Source organism: Panthera tigris, chromosome A2, assembly GCF_018350195.1.
Source record: "Panthera tigris isolate Pti1 chromosome A2, P.tigris_Pti1_mat1.1, whole genome shotgun sequence".
In the NCBI taxonomy this organism is placed as follows: Eukaryota; Metazoa; Chordata; class Mammalia; order Carnivora; family Felidae; genus Panthera; species Panthera tigris.
In genome coordinates, this window is record NC_056661.1 from 14,224,436 (window position 1) to 14,243,835 (window position 19,400).

At 48.9% G+C, this 19,400-nt stretch overlaps 1 protein-coding gene across 3 annotated transcripts; it reads left to right on the forward strand.

Annotated features, from left to right (window-relative positions):
* The first annotated feature begins 17 nt into the window (after positions 1 to 17).
* Positions 18 to 19,279, forward strand: ARMC6 (armadillo repeat containing 6). Of its 3 annotated transcripts, none has more exons than XM_007088372.3 (8): positions 18 to 100; positions 7,033 to 7,213; positions 8,295 to 8,377; positions 13,194 to 13,767; positions 15,379 to 15,524; positions 16,848 to 16,979; positions 17,284 to 17,421; positions 18,493 to 19,279. In XM_007088372.3, exons 2-8 carry the CDS (start codon positions 7,069 to 7,071, stop codon positions 18,703 to 18,705), a joined length of 1,431 nt encoding a protein of 476 aa, XP_007088434.1. In that variant the 5' UTR covers positions 18 to 100; positions 7,033 to 7,068; the 3' UTR covers positions 18,706 to 19,279. The 3 variants fall into 3 exon arrangements, with proteins under 3 accessions (XP_007088434.1, XP_042834605.1, XP_015395882.1); XM_042978671.1 differs by lacking the exon at positions 18 to 100 and adding an exon at positions 5,033 to 5,058; XM_015540396.2 differs by lacking the exon at positions 18 to 100 and having other exon boundaries at positions 7,180 to 7,213; positions 8,242 to 8,377.
* The last annotated feature ends 121 nt before the right edge of the window (positions 19,280 to 19,400 follow it).

Here is a 19,400-nt window from a genome sequence, read left to right on the forward strand (position 1 = left end):
GCGCGCCTGCGCGCGTACGGTGGCCGGAAGGGACCAGAGGTGGCTCTGCCGGGTGACAGTCGCGAGCCCCACCCTTTCCCCACGTGGCTGCGAAGACCGGGTGAGAAGCTGAGGCTGCGGAGTCCCCTCGCGCGGGGAGGGGAGTGGGCGCCTCCGGGTCGGGCTGGTGACTGTGGCGCCGCCCTCGCGGACCTGGTTTTGGGGAATGACCCTTACAATGACTCTTACAGCTGCCGGGAGACAAAATTCTCCCATTTCCCTGGCCTGTGCTTTCTTTTCATTCATTTATTCATTCATTCATAACCTATGTACTGAGTGCCTGCTGCGTGGTGGTGAACAAAGTTGACTGGACCCCAGTTCTCCTGGAGGTTAAATTTGAGGAAATGCCTCGACAGTAAATGCAAATGAAATAAATGAACCATGTAACTCCAGGTAGATATAGTATTAAAATAAAAGGATGATGCAGTAGGAGAAAGGGGGCTGCTTTAACCAGAGTGGTTATGAAGAGGGTCCCTTTGGTAGCTGGGAAAGATGAGAAAAAGGTGGGAAAGTGCGGGTGGGAAGGTGTAGGTAAGAGACCTATAAAATCCACGTAGACAAAGGGCTGGTAAGGAGACTGGATTTTGTTCTGAGAAGGTTGGGATGCCACTGCAGGATTTTGAGCAATGAGGTCTCTTTGTGATTTCAAGTTTCTGTCTGGCACTAAGTGGAGAATAGAAGTGCAGTGTGGCAGGGGGGAAGTTGGGACTGTGCCTGAACCAGGGTGGGTGTGTCCAGGTGGAGGAAGATGAGGAGTCATTAGAGTCCCTGCTGTGTCAAGGCGGTGTTTTCTTGAGCAGAACCCTGACTTAGAAAGGAAAACTAGGTGTCAGTTGGGCCTTGCTAACTCCCTTTCTTTTCATACCTTCGACCCATGAAGGGAGCTGGTAATGCTGTTTCCCCCCTTTCCTAGTGTGACCTGTTCCCAGGTGGCTCCCAGATGACCATTCCTAGGCACCGTCTTTCTCATGAGCTCCAGATCTGTGCTTTCATTCTGCCCCCTAGCCCTGTGCCTGACCTGGGGGACCCCTGCAGGACTCACCCTAGAGGTGGTCCCAGAGCTAGACATTGATCTCCCCAGCTCAGGGAGCTCAAGACTGGGCAGGGGGAAGTTCATGGGGCAGGGGAGACAAGGTCAGAGAACACATATAGGTCCTCAGTGGTGGGGGGAGGCTCCCAGGATGAGGCAGCCTGGAAGAGCTAGCAGAAACTCCTCAGAGAACCCAGGTGGAAGGAAGGTGTTCATGAAGCAAGGTGGCATGATGGCCAGACCTTTTACTGCTTGTGTGATCTCTGGCAGGTTCTTCCCCTCTCTAAGCTTCAGATTCCTCATCTGTAAAGTAGGCATAATGGCATTTGCCTTTAGGATTGTGCCTCTGTGACAGAGTGGCCACTCACTGTTGGCCTACTCGGGTCTGAAGCGTGCCTAGGGTGGTGGAGTCAGGAACAGAGTCCCTCCAACAGCCACAGCTGGGAAGTTCTTGCCCCTTGGAGCTGGTCAGGAACACTCCTCACGCACATACCAGCCCAGGTGTCTCACTGAGAAACTCTATTGAAACAGAAAATCCTCACTTTTTTCCTTCACCTTTGACCTTGAAAATCCTTAGCAGTCCCTAAACAGGCTCCTTGTTCTTCTGGGCCAGAAAGGGGTGGGGGGGTGGGGGGGCGACTATCTGCAAGGGAGCAAGGTGAAGTGTTTGATGCCCTTATGCCTCGCCCCCCTCTAAGTAAACTGGTCTAATTACCTCTAAGCAACAAAGGAAAGGAACAATAGCTAATGTTTACTGAGCTCTTACTCTGTGCCAAACCCTATTCTAAGCACTTTATGGAATTAACTGACTGAGTTTGCATTGCAGCCCTATGAAGTAGATTCTCTTTGTTTATCCCTATATTACACAGGAGAGAGTTGACTTGACCAACAGTGAAGTTAAGTGGAAGGCCTGGGATTCAAGTCACCCCGGCTGGCCCCAGAGCCCGTCCTCCTCCTCCCCAAAACATCTGCACAAACACAGATGGAATATTCACATCCTGCGCCACCTCCACAAAGAGAAGCATGGGCTTGAATGGCCTGTTTCCCACATGGCCCAAATTTGCACTCGAATTTTTGTCACATTCCCCTACTGCTGTCCTAGAACTCCCTGTGCCTTTGTTCCCCTAACGTTTTCTGTGATGTTCAAATTCTATAACAGACCTGGGACCAGAAACAAAAAAATTGTTTTGAAAGACAATATTAGGGCAATTGAGAAAGTTGATCATGGAGCGTATATTAGCAAATAGTATCACTGTTAAACTTCCTGCGTTAAATTTTCATTGTGCATTGAACATGTAAGAGAGTCCTTTTCTTTGGAGATTCGTGCTGATGTCTTTAGGAGGGAAGAGTCTGATGCCTGGAGCATATTCTCGCATGGTATGTGTGTATGCAGGAACATACAGTGTCTCCAAAAGAGATTAACTTGGCCAAATGTTAAACTGGTAAAGTTAGAATGGAACAGGTGTTCTTTGTACTATTCTTGCAACTTTACTATAAATTTTTAAAATGATGTATTTTAACAGAAAGTAGTACGTCAATAAATGAGGTAGATAGAGTAAAACAAGCAAAATGAAAGGAGTTGTTAACCGCAGGTAGGCTCTGGGCCTGAGGCCTGTTTCCCCCTTTGTTAAAACGAGAGGGTGGTTAATATTAGGTGTTAAACCACTTGTACCCCAAAGACCTTCTTGTTGAGATCATAATCTGTTTTTACTTAGGGTTCTGTCTTACTTGACTCAGTGATTTACCACTAGTCTCGCAGAGGAAAAGATATTGCCCAGGGTTGCTGGGTCATCCAGCTGCTGATACAATCCCCTGGCTTTCACAATCCTTTGCCTGTGCTGCGTTTCATTTGCTTTTGTTTTTAAACAGTACTTTTTTTTTTTTTTAATGTTTATTATTTTGTGAGAGAGAAAGAGCGCAAGCTGGGGGAAGGGCAGAGAGAGAAGAGAGTCCCAAGCGGGCTCTGTACTATCAGCGCAGAGCCCAAGGTGGAGCTCGATCTCACAGAAATAAGGAGCCGAAATCAGGAGTCAGATGCTTGACCAACTGAGCCAACCAGGTGCTCCCAAATAGTACTTTTTAAATTGATCTGTTACTTACATACCATGATATCTACCCATTTTAAGTGGGCACAATGTAGGGGCACCTGGCTGGTTCAGTTGGAGGACCATGCAACTCTTGATCTCAGGGTGTGAGTTTGAGCCCCACGTTGGGTGTAGAGATTACTTAAATAAATAAATCTTTAAAAATAAATAAATAAATAAATAAATAAATAAATAAATAAATAGTAAAGTGTACGATTTAGTGATTTCAAGTATATTCATAAAGTTGTGTAACCATCACCACTATCTAATCGTGGAACATTTCATTACCCCCAAAGGAGACCCTGTACTCATTAGCAGTCACTGTCCATCCCCCTTCCCCGCCCCTACAACCACTGGTCTGTTTTCTGTTCCTATGGATTTGCCTGTTCTGGACATTTCATATAAATGGAATCACACACTATGTGTGTGGACCTGTGTCTGGCCTCTTTCACTTAGCATGGTGTTTTCAAGGTTCTTCCACGTTGTAGTGTGTGTCAGTGCTTCCTTCCTTTTTATGGCCGAGTAATATTCCATTGTTCAGACATACTACATTCTGTTTGTCCATTCACTTGCTGATGGACTCCCCGTCCTTTTCATGGTTGTCATGATTTATTTGTTGACAACACCAGGTGTTTGTCCTGTAGTTAAGTTACCCCCCTCCTGAATGGTGATTTTTGCAGACCCACATCACCTGTTGTGGGTGATGTCGACGTGGTCCCTCTGACCTTGATTTCCTACAAACTGTTCATTAGCTCTAGATCCTTGCCTGTCCAGTATGATAGCCACGAGTCACAGATGGATGTTTACATTAAAATGAATTACAATTGAAGTTAAAACATACACAGTGCCTCAGTCACACTAGCTACGTTTCAGCTGTTGGAACTCACATGGATGGCACAGATATAGAATATTCCATCATCACAGAAAGTTCCATTGGATGCATGGTCATATTGGGTTTGAGTTTTTGGCAAGATACCTTCATAGGTGCTTTTCATTCTTGTCCAGGGGCAGTGGTGATGGGTTTCTCTTCTGGTGATGTGAAATCACACAGTGGACCCAGGTACTACCCACTCATTGTCAGGTTCCTTATCAGTTTCGCTCCTCACAGTTTTGCAGCCTGTGTGGATGGTTGTCTAAATCTGTCTTGTGGATAATTAGTTGGAGTTCATCTACAAAGCAGAACTTTTCCTCATCCTCTCTTTCTAACCTGGTAATTATATGAGGGACATAGGATAAATGTTGGATTCTTTATTTGCCGGTTTTCAGCAGAACGAGCAGGGTGTGTTTTAGTACTATTATGAACGCACAGATTTTGATTTTGATATCAAAATACTGTTTTTTATTTTGTTTTCTTTTACTGCTCACCTGTCACATCTTTGGCCCATTGACGACTCTTGGGGTTTGCTCCCAAGTCCTTTGACATGACCCTGTCTGTTTTTAGAAGCCTCCTTGCTTTCTGGTCTGACAAGATGTTCCTGGCTTGTCTCCTCTGGCCTGTTTTCTTCTCAGTCCTAGAATCAGCCATTCCTCCAGGAGCCCTGTCTTCTTTGGTGGGAAATGGGACTAAGGGACCACAGTTGGTGTTCAGGGTGTTCACTTCCTCAGGGTGTTATTTCCTCAAGGTATTTTCAGTTGATATCACTAGAAAATTGGTTCCTATTGCCTAAGAGAAAATACATGATGAGTTCGTATTAATAATTCCAGTCCGAATTTAGTTCTAAGTGTCTTCTTTTACCTTTTTGTTTGTTCTGTTTTGTTTTGTTTTAAGTAGGCTCCATGCCCAGCGTGTAGCCCAGTGTGGGACTTGAACTCACGACCCTGACATCAAGACCTGAACTGAGATCAAGAGTTGGACACTTAATCGACTGAGCCACCCAGGCACCCCTATTTTTTGGATTTTTTAATGTTAGAATCTTTTTTCTTTTAGGCTAGTTCCTAATGACATAAATATTATGACTTACTTGCCATATCCACATTAGCTTCTGAATAACATTACTAATATCATTTTCGATAACGTGATTTCTGAAAACTGTTGAAGATTTTCTTTTGTAAATTTTTCTTTTCTATACTTCTTGTACATCCCTGTAAGAACATATGGTTCTATCACTGCATTAGTGATAGATGTGCAATATGCATCGTAATATGTAAAAAAAAATTAAAATATTATATAAAATATTAATAAAATTAAATAATAAATTAAAATAATAAAATTAATAAAAATATTAAAAATATATAAAATATTTAAAAATTTTTAATGTTTATTTATTTTTGAGAGAGAGAGAGAGACAGAGTACAAGTGGGGAGGGGCAGAGAGAGAGGGAGACACAGAATCCAAAGCAGGCTCCAGGCTCTGAGTGTAGAGGCCGATGCAGGGCTCGAAGTCATGAAACCACGAAATCATGACCTGAGCCAAAGTCAGACACTTAACTGAGCTACCCAGGTGCCCCAATCACTGCATTTTTAAAGTTTATTTATTTATTTATTTTTGAGAGAGAGAGGGAAGGGGGGGGCAGAGAGAGAGAGGGAGACAGAGAATTCCAAGCAGGCTCTGCACTGTCAGCATAGAGCTCAATGTGGGGCTCAAACTCACGAACTGTGAGATCATGCTCTGAACCAAAATAAAAAAGTGGGACACTTAACTGACTGAGCCACCCACATGCCCCCATCACTGCATTTTAAACTCCATGTAGATAAACTGTTAGATTCACGGTTTTCATTTTATTCTTGATTTTTAGGAATTGCTTTCATTTTTATTTTGGTTCATATTGACTTATTTATTTTCCTAAGCATGTGAAGCATTTACATGAGTTCTAAATTTAAACCAATGAAATAAGGTACATTCGGAGAAAATAATCCAGCTTCTAGTCTTGCCCACATCACCCTCTTCCCTACCTCCCCTTTTGGGAAACTATTTCTATTAGTTTTTGATTTAGTGTTCCATTTTACTTATTACTATTAATTTTTATTTTGAAGCTTTTATTGGTATAATAGCGTACCATTATAAGTAAGTTGTTTTATTATATAGTTACATCATGGAATACCTAGTTACATAATGAAGTATCATATAGTTATAACATTACATATTACGACGCATATTGCACATCACAAATAACACAGGTTACGTATAATATAGTATTATAATCATATTATTTCTTTATGATGGTGTAATAACACATAATGTTGCTACGATTATTTTATCCTTTCTTTGTTGTTTACTGTAAGGACACATATTAATGTCTCCCCTTTCTTAGATAAAATGTAAACTACCTGCCCTCTTCTGCACTTTTTTTTAATGTTTATTTTTGAGAGAGAGAGACAGTGCAAGTGGGGAAGAACAGAGAGAGAGGGAGACACAGAATCCGAAGCAGGCTTCAGGCTCTGAGCTGTCAGCACAGAACCCGACATGGGGGTCAAACCCATGAACTGCGAGATCATGACCTGAGCCCAAGTCGGCCGCTTAACTGACTGAGCCACCCAGGTGCCCCTGCACCTTTTTTTTTCAAGAGAGAGAGAGAGCACAAGCACACACAAACAAGCAAGGGAGGGGCAGAAAGAGAGAGGAAGAGAGAGAATCCCAAGCAGGCTCTGCACTGTCAGTACAGAGCCCTATGTGGGGCTCGATCTCTTGAACCCCATGAGATGTTGACCTGAGCCAAAATCAAGAATCCAGTGCTTAACTGACTGAGCCACCCAGGCATCCCTCTTCTGTACTTTTAGAAGCTCTGCACATGGTGGGGTGTCAGCCTTTTCTGTGATCCAGGTTGTAAGAATTTTTCCTGGTCGGTCCTGAACTCTGGCCCCTGGTTCCCTAAATGATAGCCAGGCTCTCAGTTGTCCTTTCACCCTCAATGAAACTTTCTTCCTCTCTTGACTTCTCAGTTTGGGAGTGTCTATCAGGCGGGCACCTGCCACTCCATGCACAGGAGTGGCCTCCTGAAGATGGCCTCCAAGCGCATCACCCAGGAGACCTTCGATGCAGCCGTTCGTGAAAACATTGAAGAGTTCGACATGGGACCAGAGGAGGCGGTAAAAGAAGCTGTGGAACAATTTGAATCGCAAGGTAGGGCAGCATGGCTCTGTCCCAGCGCTAGTCTGGCTCTTTGCCCGATAGTCACCTCCAGTCCACAGCTCTTAACATACAGGAGTGATGTCCTACCGTGGCTCTGTCTTGCCTGTGTGGCAGCCCTGGACCTGTCCCTTCTCTGCACTCTGCCCCGGATAGGCTGGCGGTCTTCTCCCACTTGACTCTCGCCCTCCCTCTACTTGCCTTGACCCCACCCAGACATCTACAGGGCTGAATCCTTAAAGTGGGTTTCATTTTAATTGGCACTTCCTTGAAGAGGCTTCTGCTGACCACCTCTCAGGAAACAGGGCCACCTGCCTCCCTTCCCACCTGCATTCTGGCTTGAGTTCATGGGGACAGAAAGGGGTATTGTCATACCTGTTGTCACACAGGGGACCTGTTGTCCCCTGGCCACAGCAGGGACCTCCCCTGCCCCACAGCGGTCCATGGCTGGGGATGGAGAGTCATCTGATAGTGGCAGAGGCAGGGAGCTGGGAATGAGTACCCCACCGTACCGCTCCTGATCTCCAGTCCTGGTCTCTGTTGGCCAAGCCCAGTCAGATACCAGAGGGCAAGGGAACCCAGGGTCCAACTTCTGTGTCCTGGGCACAGAGTGGGGTATAGACACTGGACAGCGACTAGAGGAGTAGCCAGAAGTGTTCTGTGCAATGGGGCCTTCCTTGGTGGTGCCAGGGTGGGTGAGGACACAATGGGAGGATGCAGGGTAAGGAGCAATGGGAGCCCCAAGGGATAAGTCTGTGAGGTCTTCTCCCATCTCGATTCACCAGGTAGAATGTGTCCCTCACTGCAGCGTGGCCTGCAGCCTCACTACTGCTCTGCTCCCATTGGTTGGAGAGGGTCAAAGGGCAAAGACCACCCCCTTGCCACATCGTTATACCCCTGTATGGATGTGGCTGCTGGGTCCTGGTGCAGAGGGTTTGGGGTGGGGAGCTGGGTCTCAGACCCCCAGAGGTCTCCAGAGTGGGGTGGTCCCTGAAGAAGGGACATGAAGTATGTTCCAGCAGGCCTATCGGGATGATGGCTGTCACTTGTTTCCTGATTCCCCCACCCCCCACAGGGGTGGATCTGAGCAACATTGTAAAGCTGGCACCCAAAGTCTCTGCAGATGGACCCCAGGAGCCTACACATGACATCCTCCAGGTAGGAAGGGGTGGCCCGTGTGGACAAGGCTGGCCTTACACATGTGGTTCCACCTTTTAACGGTCTGTTAGGGATACCTTTTCATTGGTTACCAGATGGCAGATGCAGGCTCTGAAGGGCAGGCACCCAGCATGTACACGCAAGCCTGAGCTGTAGCCAGGGCTCCCTGAGTTAACATTTGAGGGCCTTTTGGGGCTGGACGGTGTTCATGGTAGTCCCTGGTGTTGGGAGCTTTGGGGTATAGGGAGCCATGGAGGAGTCTCTTGGGAGGAGCCTCCCAACACTGAGTTTGCTCAGAGACGGACAGGAATTGCAGGAAGAGAATGGGACCCTAGTAAGACTGTCACCTATTAAGCACTGACTGTTCACCAGCACATTACAGCCTGCCCTCTTAGCACTAAAACTGGCCTGCGAGGTAGCTGGTCCCTGACTTACTGATGGGGAAACAGAGACCCAGAGCCTGTCCTCACTCTCCAGCACCCAAGCAAGGAAGGTAAAGTTCACAGAAGTTAAATGCTTTCCTTAAGATCATCCATCAAACACTGATAAAACAGCTCTTGATAAAACAGCAAAAGGCTCTAGTGTTTATTGAAAACTGACTATGGAATCAGTTCTGTGCAAGGTGCTTTCTTTGTGCTATATCAAGTTATTCTCCCAAAGACCCAAGGTTGAGATTATTATCCTTATTTATACCCACAGATGGGTACTGCAAAGAGGAAAAAAATGATTTACCTGACAACAAGAGAGTGTAGTGATAAAAGAGGAAGTTAGAAGACTCTGCCCAAGGCAAGGTATTTACTTCTCCCTGCCCCAGCTTCCTCACCATCTCCTGCCTCACAGAGGTTTTGAGAAAATTCTCATTGTTGTTTTGACTTATTTGCTAGTAAGGATGAATATATTTTAAAATAAGCTTGCTGTCTTGGCCATTTTTTTATTGGGCTGTTCATCGTGTTCTTATTGATTTGTAGATGCCCTTTACATATGAACCATCTCAGTCACAATAGTCTTTAGTAATCACTGAGTATTTCTTAAGTGCTCAGCATTGTGCCAAATTCTTTTTTTTTTTTTTTTAATTTTTTTTTTTAAATCTTTATTTATTTTGAGAGAGAGACTGAGTGTGAGCAGGGGAGGAGCTGAGGGGAGGGAGACACAGAATCAGAAGCAGGCTCCAGGCCCTGAGCTGTTAGCACAGAGCCCAACACAGGGCTCGAACTCACGAACCCTGAGATCATGACCTGAGCCAAAGTCGGACGCTTAACCAACTGAGTCACCCAGATGCCCCTGTGGTAAAGTCTTAAAACATATTATTTCAATCTGTTGTTAGTCCATTTTGCTGATCAGGAATCTGAGGCTTCCCAAAGATAACTGACTCAACTGTGGTCACAGCCAGTGAGGGACAGAGCTGGGACTCAGACCCAGGTCCCTCGTCCAGGAGAGTCAAGCTGGGAACAGCTCTGATGTTTTCACCAGCAGTATAGGAAACTCCATTTATTTACAACCTTTGCTCTTTTACTCCTCTTAATTTGACTTTAAAATTTTTATTTTTCATTATTGAAGAAGAATGTGAACGTATCTGGCATAAAAGATTTAAGTAGTAGTCAAGCATTTATAGCAAAATCTGAAAGTCCCTGTCATATCTCTCCCATCAACCCCTTCTCTCCCTTTCCATGTGGGAGGCACCACACACAATGGGTTTCATATCCTCCCAGCCTTATTCTCACCTTGAAGTTGAACGAGCCCCTTCTCATGCCACAGCACCGTTGACCTCAGTTGTCGTGGCTCCGATGTGTGAAAAAGGCTTATCTGTAGAAGGAGAAAAATTCAACTCCATGATGCCTTTTGAAAGGAATCTACCAGAGTCATGAAACTTGTTGCCCACAGACTTTTAGAAACAAAACCAATAAGTCCTGGAACTCTCTGAATACAAATGAGCCAGACCGGTTTGATTTTATTATTTTACTATTTTTTTATTTTTATATTTATTTATTTATTTATTTATTTATTTATTTATTATTTTTTTTAACCTTTATTTTTGAGACAGAGAGAGACAGAGCATGAACGGGGGAGGGTCAGAGAGAGGGAGACACAGAATCTGAAACAGGCTCCAGGCTCTGAGCTCTCAGCACAGAGCCCAACGCGGGGCTCGAACCCACAGACCGCGAGATCACGACCTGAGCTGAAGTCGGACGCTTAACCGACTGAGCCACCCAGGCGCCCCATTTTACTATTTTTTTAATAAAAAAAAAAAAAATTTTTATGTTTATTTATTTTTGAGGTGGGGGGAGGGGCAGAGAGAGAGAGGGAGACACAGAATCCAAAGCAGACTCCAGGCTCTGAGCTGTCCGCGCAGAGCCCGATGCAGAGCTCGAACTCACCAACCGTGAGATCATGACCTGAGCTGAAGTCGGATGCTTAACTAACAATGCCACCCAGGCGCCATGGACTGGTTTTATATGTGAGGAGTTTCAGAATAAAGGCCATCAGTCATAGAGAGAAGGACCCCAGGGTGGAGGACAAAACCCCTATCACAATGCCGAGTTGTCACAGGTGGAGCACAGTTGGCTCTGCCACCTTCACGTTAGCCACTGTCCTTTCCTCAGCCATCAGCAGGGTCACAGCACCTAGGGGCCGTGAAGACCACCAGCCAGCTCAGAGACTCGCCTTCCTGATGTGACCCAGGACAGGAAGAGATTCCCCATAAATTGAACGGTTACTAGGATGCCAATTTTGGTCATTTTCTTTTTCTGTCTTACCTTAGTAAACCCAGAGTATGAGAACTCCAGCACTGTGCATCCTCAATGGCACTTGTGGCCCAGCTTTTCAAGTTTCTTGCAAGGTTTCTGCTAAAATGCTACATTCCCTGTCTTGGGTTTATGGTAAAATACATGTAACACAAATTCACATCTTAGCCATTTCTAAGCGTATGGTTCAGCAACATTAAGTATAGTCACACTGATGTACAGCCATCCCCACCATCCATTTCCAAGACTTCCTTGGATTCTCAGACTGAAACTGTCCCCACTAAACACGAGCTCCCCACTCTCTCCTTCAGCCCCTGGCCATTCCACTTTCTGTCTCTATGACTGTGACTCCTCTAGGGACCTCCTGTAAGTAGAATCACACAGTATTTATCCTTTTGGGTCCTGCTCATTTCCCTGAGCATTACGCCCTCAGGGTTCATCCGTGTTGTCACCTGGGTCAGAATTTTGTTCCTTTTTATGGCTAATAATATCCCATTGTGTTACTGGACTACCTTCTGTTTATCCGTTCATCCATGGATGGAAATTTGGGTTGTGTCCACCTTTTGTCTACTGTAAGTAATGCTGCTGTAAACGTGGATATACAAATATCTCTTCAAGACTGCTTTCAGTCCTTGTGAGTATGTCCTCGGAACTGGGATTGCTGGATCAGATGGTAATTCTCTATTTAATTTTTTGAGGAACTGCTAGGCCATTTTCCACAATGGGTGCAGCAATTCACATTCCCACCAGCAACACACAAGGGCTCCATTCCTCCACATCCTCACTAGCACTTGTTATTTTCTGGCTCTGTGTGTGTGTGTGTGTGTTTATTGTAGCCATCTTGTAATGGATATGAGGGTATCTCATTGTGGCTTTGATTTGCATTTCCCTAATGACTAGTTATGCGGAACATCTTTTCACATGGCGATTGGCCACCAGTGTATCCTCTTTGGTAAATGTCTATTCAAGTCACATTCTCTGCTTCTAGTCCATTAATATTCCATGTCATTGAAACATATGCTCAGGTAACTCTACAAATCTAGCTCAGTGAGGGTTGTCCAATGGGCATCCTAGCCTTTCAGGGCAGTTGTGGCTAAATCAAAGCCCTTTGGGTTGGGTTGATGGTTATCTGTAGAACTGCCTTCCCTGGGGCCGGGGGCCGGTGATTTCCTGAGCTCCAGGAGGCTTGGGCTCATCTTAGACTCATTGCTGAGACAGGTGTGGAGGTGATGGAGTTAAATGGTGGCTAGACTTGTATGCTCTTTTTTGTTTAGTTTATATGTGAGAGAGAGAGAGACAGAGTGCAAGTGGGGGAGGGGCAGAGAGAGAGGGAGACACAGAATCTGAAGCAGTTTCCAGACTTGGAGCTGTCAGCACAGAGCCCAATAGAGGGCTCGAACTCACAAATCATGAGATCATGACCTGAGCCAAAGTCGGACGCTTAACTGACTGAGCCACCCAGGTGCCCCTGTATACTCTTTTCAAATTGTTTTCTCTTGTTATTACTTTTTCCCCCAAGGGCTTTGTGTTGAATTGGGGTAAATCAACAGTATGTCTGGTGTGGTTTCATTTGGCAGATAAATATCTGTGGAGTGAATGGGAGAGACAAACAGGAGACATCTGGTATCGGCAGGTCTGGCAAAGGTAGCTTTCACCTTCCTTGGAGAGCTGGCCACTGGAGGGTGCGTTAGTTACAGTTGCATGATAGGCAGCCCCCAACAGCAGCCGTTTTATGTTCCTTATGATTCAGCTGGGTTGACTGAGCTCAGCCAGATGGTTCTTCTGCCGGTCTCTCTTGGACCGTCTTGCAATGGCAGCTGGGGCTAGAATGTTTATTTGTCAGCATTCATGTGTGTGGCTCCTAGGAGGGACGCTGAGATGGCTGGGTCTCTCCTTCTCTATGTGGCCTCTAACGCTCAAAGCTCCTAAAAGCACAAGCGTGGAAGCTGCCACAGCTGGACTGAATTTCCACCACAGCCCTAGATCCCAGAAGAGGGAAGCGCGCGGGGGTGCGACACTCACCGTGGAACCTCTTCAGGCTGAGCTGACACTGAGGCTTCTCCCGTGTCCTCTAGGCCCTGGATGACCTGCAGGAGTCCGTGGCCCACTCTCGCCCCCAGGAAGTGTCAGCGCATCTTGCCCGCTTTTTTGAGCAGTGCAAGCAGCACAAACCTTGCCGCTTCCTGGCAGCCCAGAAAGGGGCCTACCCCATCCTTCTTGCTGCCTGGAAGCTTGCTGTAGTGAGTGACCAGGGCCTCCTGCTCCAGGCCCTCAATGCCGTATCAGCCCTGACCGAAGGCCAGCCCGATCTCCTAGACACCCAGGGCTTGCAGTTGCTGGTGACCACACTGGCCCAGAATGCCGATGCAGCCGATCTGACCTGTTCTGGGATCCGCTGTGTGTGCCATGCCTGCCTGAAGCACGAGCAGAATCGGCAGAGCCTGGTGAAGGCCGGTGTGCTGCCCCTGCTGACCGGTGCCATCACCCGGCATGGTCACTGCGCCGATGTGGTCAAGGAGGCCTGCTGGGCCCTCCGGGTCATGACCTTCGATGATGACATCCGTGTGCCCTTTGGCCGTGCCCACGACCATGCCAAGATGATTGTGCAGGAGAATGGAGGCTTGAAGGTGCTCATTGAGGCCGCCAAAGGTAAGAGCAGGTGTGAAAGAGAGAGTTGGGTTTTAAGATTACTTCAGGCTGGCCCCAGAAGATTACTTCTGCTTACCTCTTTTGGCTTACCCTCACCCACACGGCAGCCTTAGTGGAACAGTGTACCTACTCTTGGTTGCTGCTCTTGGGGAGTTCCAGGCCAGTGCTCGTTGGCCAGGACCAAATTTTGTGCCCATTTCTGGAGCCATTTGGGGAAGGGGTTTGGCTCTGTCCACTCACACAGAGTGGAGGAGGGAGGGCTTCCCAAGGGGACAAATGAGGGTGTTTCCCAAAGATGGTCCCCAGTGGAGGTTTACACTTTGGTTCATACTTAGCCACAAATTCTTAGGCATGTACATGTTCTTGACTGGGGTGATCACGGCGAGCCAGCCACAGGAGGTCACAGTGCTAATGTTCAGACCCTAAATTCCCTGCCTCTGTCCACTGTACCCACCAGAAAAGGCCTGACTGGTTTGACGCACAGAAGATGCTAGAAGAATGAATTCTTCCCAGCCTGCCTGTGGCTCTGGCTCTATGGCTAGGCTTGTGTGTTTGACTCTGGCCCTGTCTTCTGGAGAGACAGGCTTGCCTCAGTTTCTTCTCCACACCTCCGGAGAGGGTGAAAACAGGTTCTGACTATCTGCAAAGTCGGGCTGCTTTTCTGAGGGGTAGTTTACATCCTTCTTGTTTATCAACAGGAATTCATACCAGTCAGGGTTCTACCAGAGAGGCAGAACTAGTGGGCTCTGTTTGTGTATGTATATGTATATTTATTTCAAGGAATTGGCCCATGTGGCTGTGGGGCTGCTGAGTCTGAAATCCATGGAGCAGGCTTCAGAGGAGCCAACACCGCAGTCCTCCAACAAGCTTCTTCCTCTTCAGGAAGACCTTAGTTTCCCTCTGAGGCCTTCGGCTGACTGGACAAGGCCCACCCAGACCATCAGGGGTCATCTTGAAGTCGGCCGTTCATAGATGTCACCACATCTAGAGATACCTCTACTCAGATTAGTGTTCATGCCATTGCTGGGTGCTGCACCCTATCCCGGCGGGGGGGGGGGGGCATACCAACTGACTGTCAGAGCTCTGTATAAATTATGGCTATCCGCCACCCCCCATGTGGGCCTCAGTGCAGGCAGGCGTCTCCTCCCTCGTGCCTCTGAACTTAGTCTTCGGCATCTGTGTTCAATTTTGCCTGGGTCAACTCTATCCATATGTCCCTCTACAGTTTCTGGGTTTCCCGTTGCACTTAGAAAGGTCATTCCCACCCCAAGAACATAAAAATAGCCTTGGATGTTTTATTATAGCACTATTATGGTTTTCTTTTTTTAGTTGAGATCATCAGTTGGTCTGGAATTTATCTGGGACACGGTGTGGGGGAGGGCGTGTTCCCGTGTCTTCTCCTGTGGCCAGCAGGGGGCACTGCAGGTTTGGGCAGCCCTGGTGTCCACCGGAGCTCTCCCGTTACTGGTGGCCACCCTGCCTGGCAGAAGGGCCCAGCTTCCCAGGTTGAGCAGGATTTGTATCAGGACCGCTGGCTCTTGGCTCCAAGCTGGGACTGGTCCTCTCCCCTGTGCTCACCCCCCAGTGGTTCCTCTTCTTCGCCCTCCACAGCATTCTCTGACAACCCCAGTGTCCTGAGTGAGCTCTGCAGCACCCTATCCCGCCTGGCTGTCCGCAACGAATTCTGCCAGGAGGTCGTCGACCTTGGGGGCCTCGGTGTCCTGGTGGCCCTACTGGCCAACTGCAGCGACCACCAGGTGGGCCTCCAGAGCCGTCTTAGGGTGTGACGCCCCCTCATTTGGGTTTCGATTTGTCATTTCTCTTGATGCCAAGGGAGGGTTCCAGACTTCTCAGTGAACTCTGCCCCTCTGGGTCCCTGCCACCCAGACAAGCTTGAACCGGAACATGGCTGACCCCTGAAGCAAAGTGCAGTTTTCACTTCTCATTGACCCGAGGGTAGGAAGTAAAGTTTTTGGGGAAAACAAATCCACCCACCCTCTCTTACTGTTCTCTAGCACCTTTGTATTTTCTGCCAGCAGGGGGAGGAATGCAAGTGGGTGTTGGCAGGGGCTGGCCCTTACCCTGGCTTAGGTGTGTGAAGCTTGAGTGAGGCAAATCCTTGGTGCCTCGGTTTCTCCATCTGTAAAATGGGGCAGGGACCCCTATTCATTATTCTTTCATTTAGCTGTCACATATCAACCCTCTGTGTACGTGCCTGGCCTGTGGCAGCAACAGTCCTGTTGTCCCCAACCCCCGCTCATGATGTCACCCAGGCTCCTTCTGTGCAGGTGACAGAAAGCTGAATTTGACCCAGCTTAAGCAAATGAGGGGATGGATTTTGTTTGTACTTCTGCACTGCCAGGGGTGGGTGGAGGCTTGGTTTCCCTCCTACTGTTTTCTCTTTCTCTTTCATGGCTCTGCCCCTCACTGGGGAGGTCAGCAGTCCCAGCAGCATCTGGTCAGCTGTCCTCAGCTCAGGTTGGTTGGCACTCACCTGAGGACTCAGCTGTGGCCAGGGGACCCTGTGCTCTAATTCCTGGTCTGAGCCATATGTCCCCTCTGTGTGTGAGGGGTTTCAAAGTTGTCCAAATGCCTGGCCTGGACTTAAGTGTAATTCACAGGGTCTACCCCTCTAAGCCTCCCCTGCCTTTTTTTTTTAACTTTTTTTTTTTTTTTAACATTTATTTACTTTTGAGAGATAGAACATGAGCAGGGGAAGGGCAGAGAGAAAAGGAGACACAGAATCTGAAGCAGACTCCAGGCTCTGAGCTGTCAGCACAGAGCTGGACACGGGGCTTGAACCCATGAACATGAGATCATGACCTGAAGTCGACGCTTAACTGACTGAGCCACCCAGGTGCCCTGCTCCCTGCCTTTTTTATGCAGCAAGTAATAACCCTGCCATTACACGTTGCTTGCGTGCCCCAGTCTGGCCCCACCAATTGTTCAAATAGCAAAACAATCCTAGACCCTCCCTCAAGACCCCCTTCCCACCAACCAGCAACCAAGCCGTCAGCGTCTGGCATAGCACAGGAGGATGAGCTGGCCAGAGGTGACCCCTACATTGCCCTCCCTTTTAGGACCTTGTGAAGCAAGTGTTGAGTGCCCTGAGGGCCATCGCAGGCAATGATGATGTGAAGGATGCCATTGTTCGAGCTGGTGGGACAGAGTCCATCGTGGCTGCCATGACCCAGCACCTGGCCAGCCCCCAGGTACCTACCGCAGGCGGGACGCACACGAGGTGGGGCACAGTGGCTGTATCTGCATGGTGCTCTTTCCCATTTCCTCAAGCAGGGCTAGGGCTGGAGTGGGGCACACGAGAGGCCTGGGTTGAGACCTTCAGAGCGTGGTTGATGTTTTTATCCCTTGGTATCACTCTGGTTATTACTGATCTGGTATATACATGGGCTGACAGCCATCTATCCAGGTGAAATTGCAGGGCACTCACCTGGGGGATTAACTATGGGGGCCCGCCAGGGCATCTGACTGTCTCAGCCATTCCCATGACGCCCACAGGTGTGCGAGCAGAGCTGTGCAGCCCTGTGCGTCCTGGCCCTGCGAAAGCCAGAGAACAGCCGGGTCATCATGGAGGGTGGCGGGGCCCTGGCTGCATTGCAGGCCATGAAGGCACACCCGCAAGAGGCCGGAGTGCAGGTGAGCCTGGGGATAGGAGGAGGGAGCAGGACTCAGGCCCTCCCTGTCCCTGTCCCTATCAAAGCCCAGTTCTCTCAAGGTCTCCACTTCTCAGCCCCCCGGAGTCCTATATCTGTTTCCCAGTTCTGCCCACGGCTATCTTCCTGTTCCTTTGCTGTTCCTGCAGTGATCTTTTCCTTTCCTAACAGTCCCTATAGAGGGATAGTTCGAGGAGCGGGAGATGGGAGGAGAGCAGGTGGGGATCTGCTGGAACTTTTGGAAAGCTCCTTGCTGACCATGGCCACTCCTTCACGTTCTGCATGCAGGACCCACTGTCCATACCTTACTGGGAAGTCAGGGAAGCCGAGCAGTAGACAAGGCTGTGCGTGCCCCTGCTGGAGACCCACACACCTCCCTGTATCTGCCAGGACTGTCCCCACCTCCCCCACTCCCACCTCTTGCACCCTCCCAGCACAGGGGCCTCCTTGTTGGTCCTTAGACACACCAGGCTCTGTCCCACTCAGGGCCTTTCTGCCGATAGTGTCTCCTCTGGGACACTGTGCCCTTGGCTCGCTCATCACCTTGCCCACGCTTGATCACCCTGGCCAGACAGCCCCTCACACCTCCCTTCCTCATCTAGCCTCCCAATGGTGCGGTGCTTTGTGGCACCCACACATGGCAGAGGAGCAGGGCACAGATGTTGGCTGAATGAGTGATGATGTAATTGACAGGTGGACCCCGTGCACAACCCCCCTCTTCCCACTGACTCTCTGCTGGCTCTTGCCAGCCTCCGGGGATCTTGCTCTGAGACAGAGGGTCCTACACTTGAGGGATCTGCCCCACCTGCCAAGTACTTGGCTGCCCCGAGCTTCAGTTTTCTCGCTTGGGAGATGGGGAAATCAGCCCTCCCTCCCGGGGCAGCTGAGAGGGTGAAGTGGAGACATGAACCTAGCCTGATGAACCACAGCGTAGGTACCTGCTGTATGTTGGTTGTGGTCATCTTTGCCCCGTTGTGTTAGGGTGAGGGCCCCAAGGTCAGAGTAGACCCCATGCACCAGCTTACAGCCACTCACCTTCAGTTCTCCCTCCCAGAAACAGGCCTGCATGCTGATCCGTAACCTGGTGGCTCGAAGCCAGGCCTTTTCACAGCCCATCCTGGACCTGGGGGCTGAAGCACTCATCTTGCAGGCCCGTGCTGCCCACCGTGACTGTGAGGACGTGGCCAAAGCTGCCTTGCGGGACCTTGGTTGCCGCGTTGAGCTCCGGGAGCTGTGGACTGGCCAAAAGGGCAACCTGGCGCCATGACCCCAGGCTCAGTCTGGGCCGTGGCTCTGGATGAGTCATATGACTCAGGAATAGGGAGGAGGTCTGTGTCCTGCCACTCTACTCCCCGGATTCCTCCCCCACTCAGCAAGAGGTGTTTTCTGATGGGATCAGGTACCAGGCACCGGGCTAGGGTGTGAAGGGAGCATTGGTGAAGCATCTACACAGCAGAAAGCAGCTCCTGGGACCTGGTCTCTGTTCACCTCGTTCCCCTCACCAGCCAACAGCATTGGTGTTACTCATTCTGCCCTCTCACCCCCACCCCATGCCCCTTCCTACCAGAATGGCCTCCTTAGCATTGCCCAGGGGTGATGTGCTGATTGAAAGATTGAAATTTAGAAGCCTGCCGGCCAATCTGATAGCAGGGTGGGGCCCTGCTTCAGCTCCTACAAGTCTGTTTTCTCCCCTGCTGGTCTCTCACTTGTAATATGGGTTGCAGGTGCCTTGCTCTGCTGGACAGAGGGCGAGGACCAAGCTCTTCTGCCTCCAGGGGTCCCAGACCAGTCAGTACTGCCCGGTAATAAAAGATTGTTAGCTGAACAATGGAGGGATCTCTTCCATAGTGCCGTGGAGTATGGAGGCTGCATCCAGCTGCCTAAGAGAATGGGAGAGGGGCAGACATCTGGGGAGGCTGTGGGGTCACTAAGGAAAGCAAAGGAGTTTTTAGAACAGCCTGG

Excerpts from the sequence above, each read along its gene's own strand:
- ARMC6 (XM_007088372.3), top strand. The coding sequence starts at position 7,069 with ATGCACAGGAGTGGCCTCCTGAAGATGGCCTCCAAGCGCATCACCCAG. Across the intron at positions 7,214-8,294 it reads GGAACAATTTGAATCGCAAG|GGGTGGATCTGAGCAACATT; the intron begins GTAGGGCAGCAT and ends CACCCCCCACAG. Across the intron at positions 8,378-13,193 it reads CTACACATGACATCCTCCAG|GCCCTGGATGACCTGCAGGA; the intron begins GTAGGAAGGGGT and ends CGTGTCCTCTAG.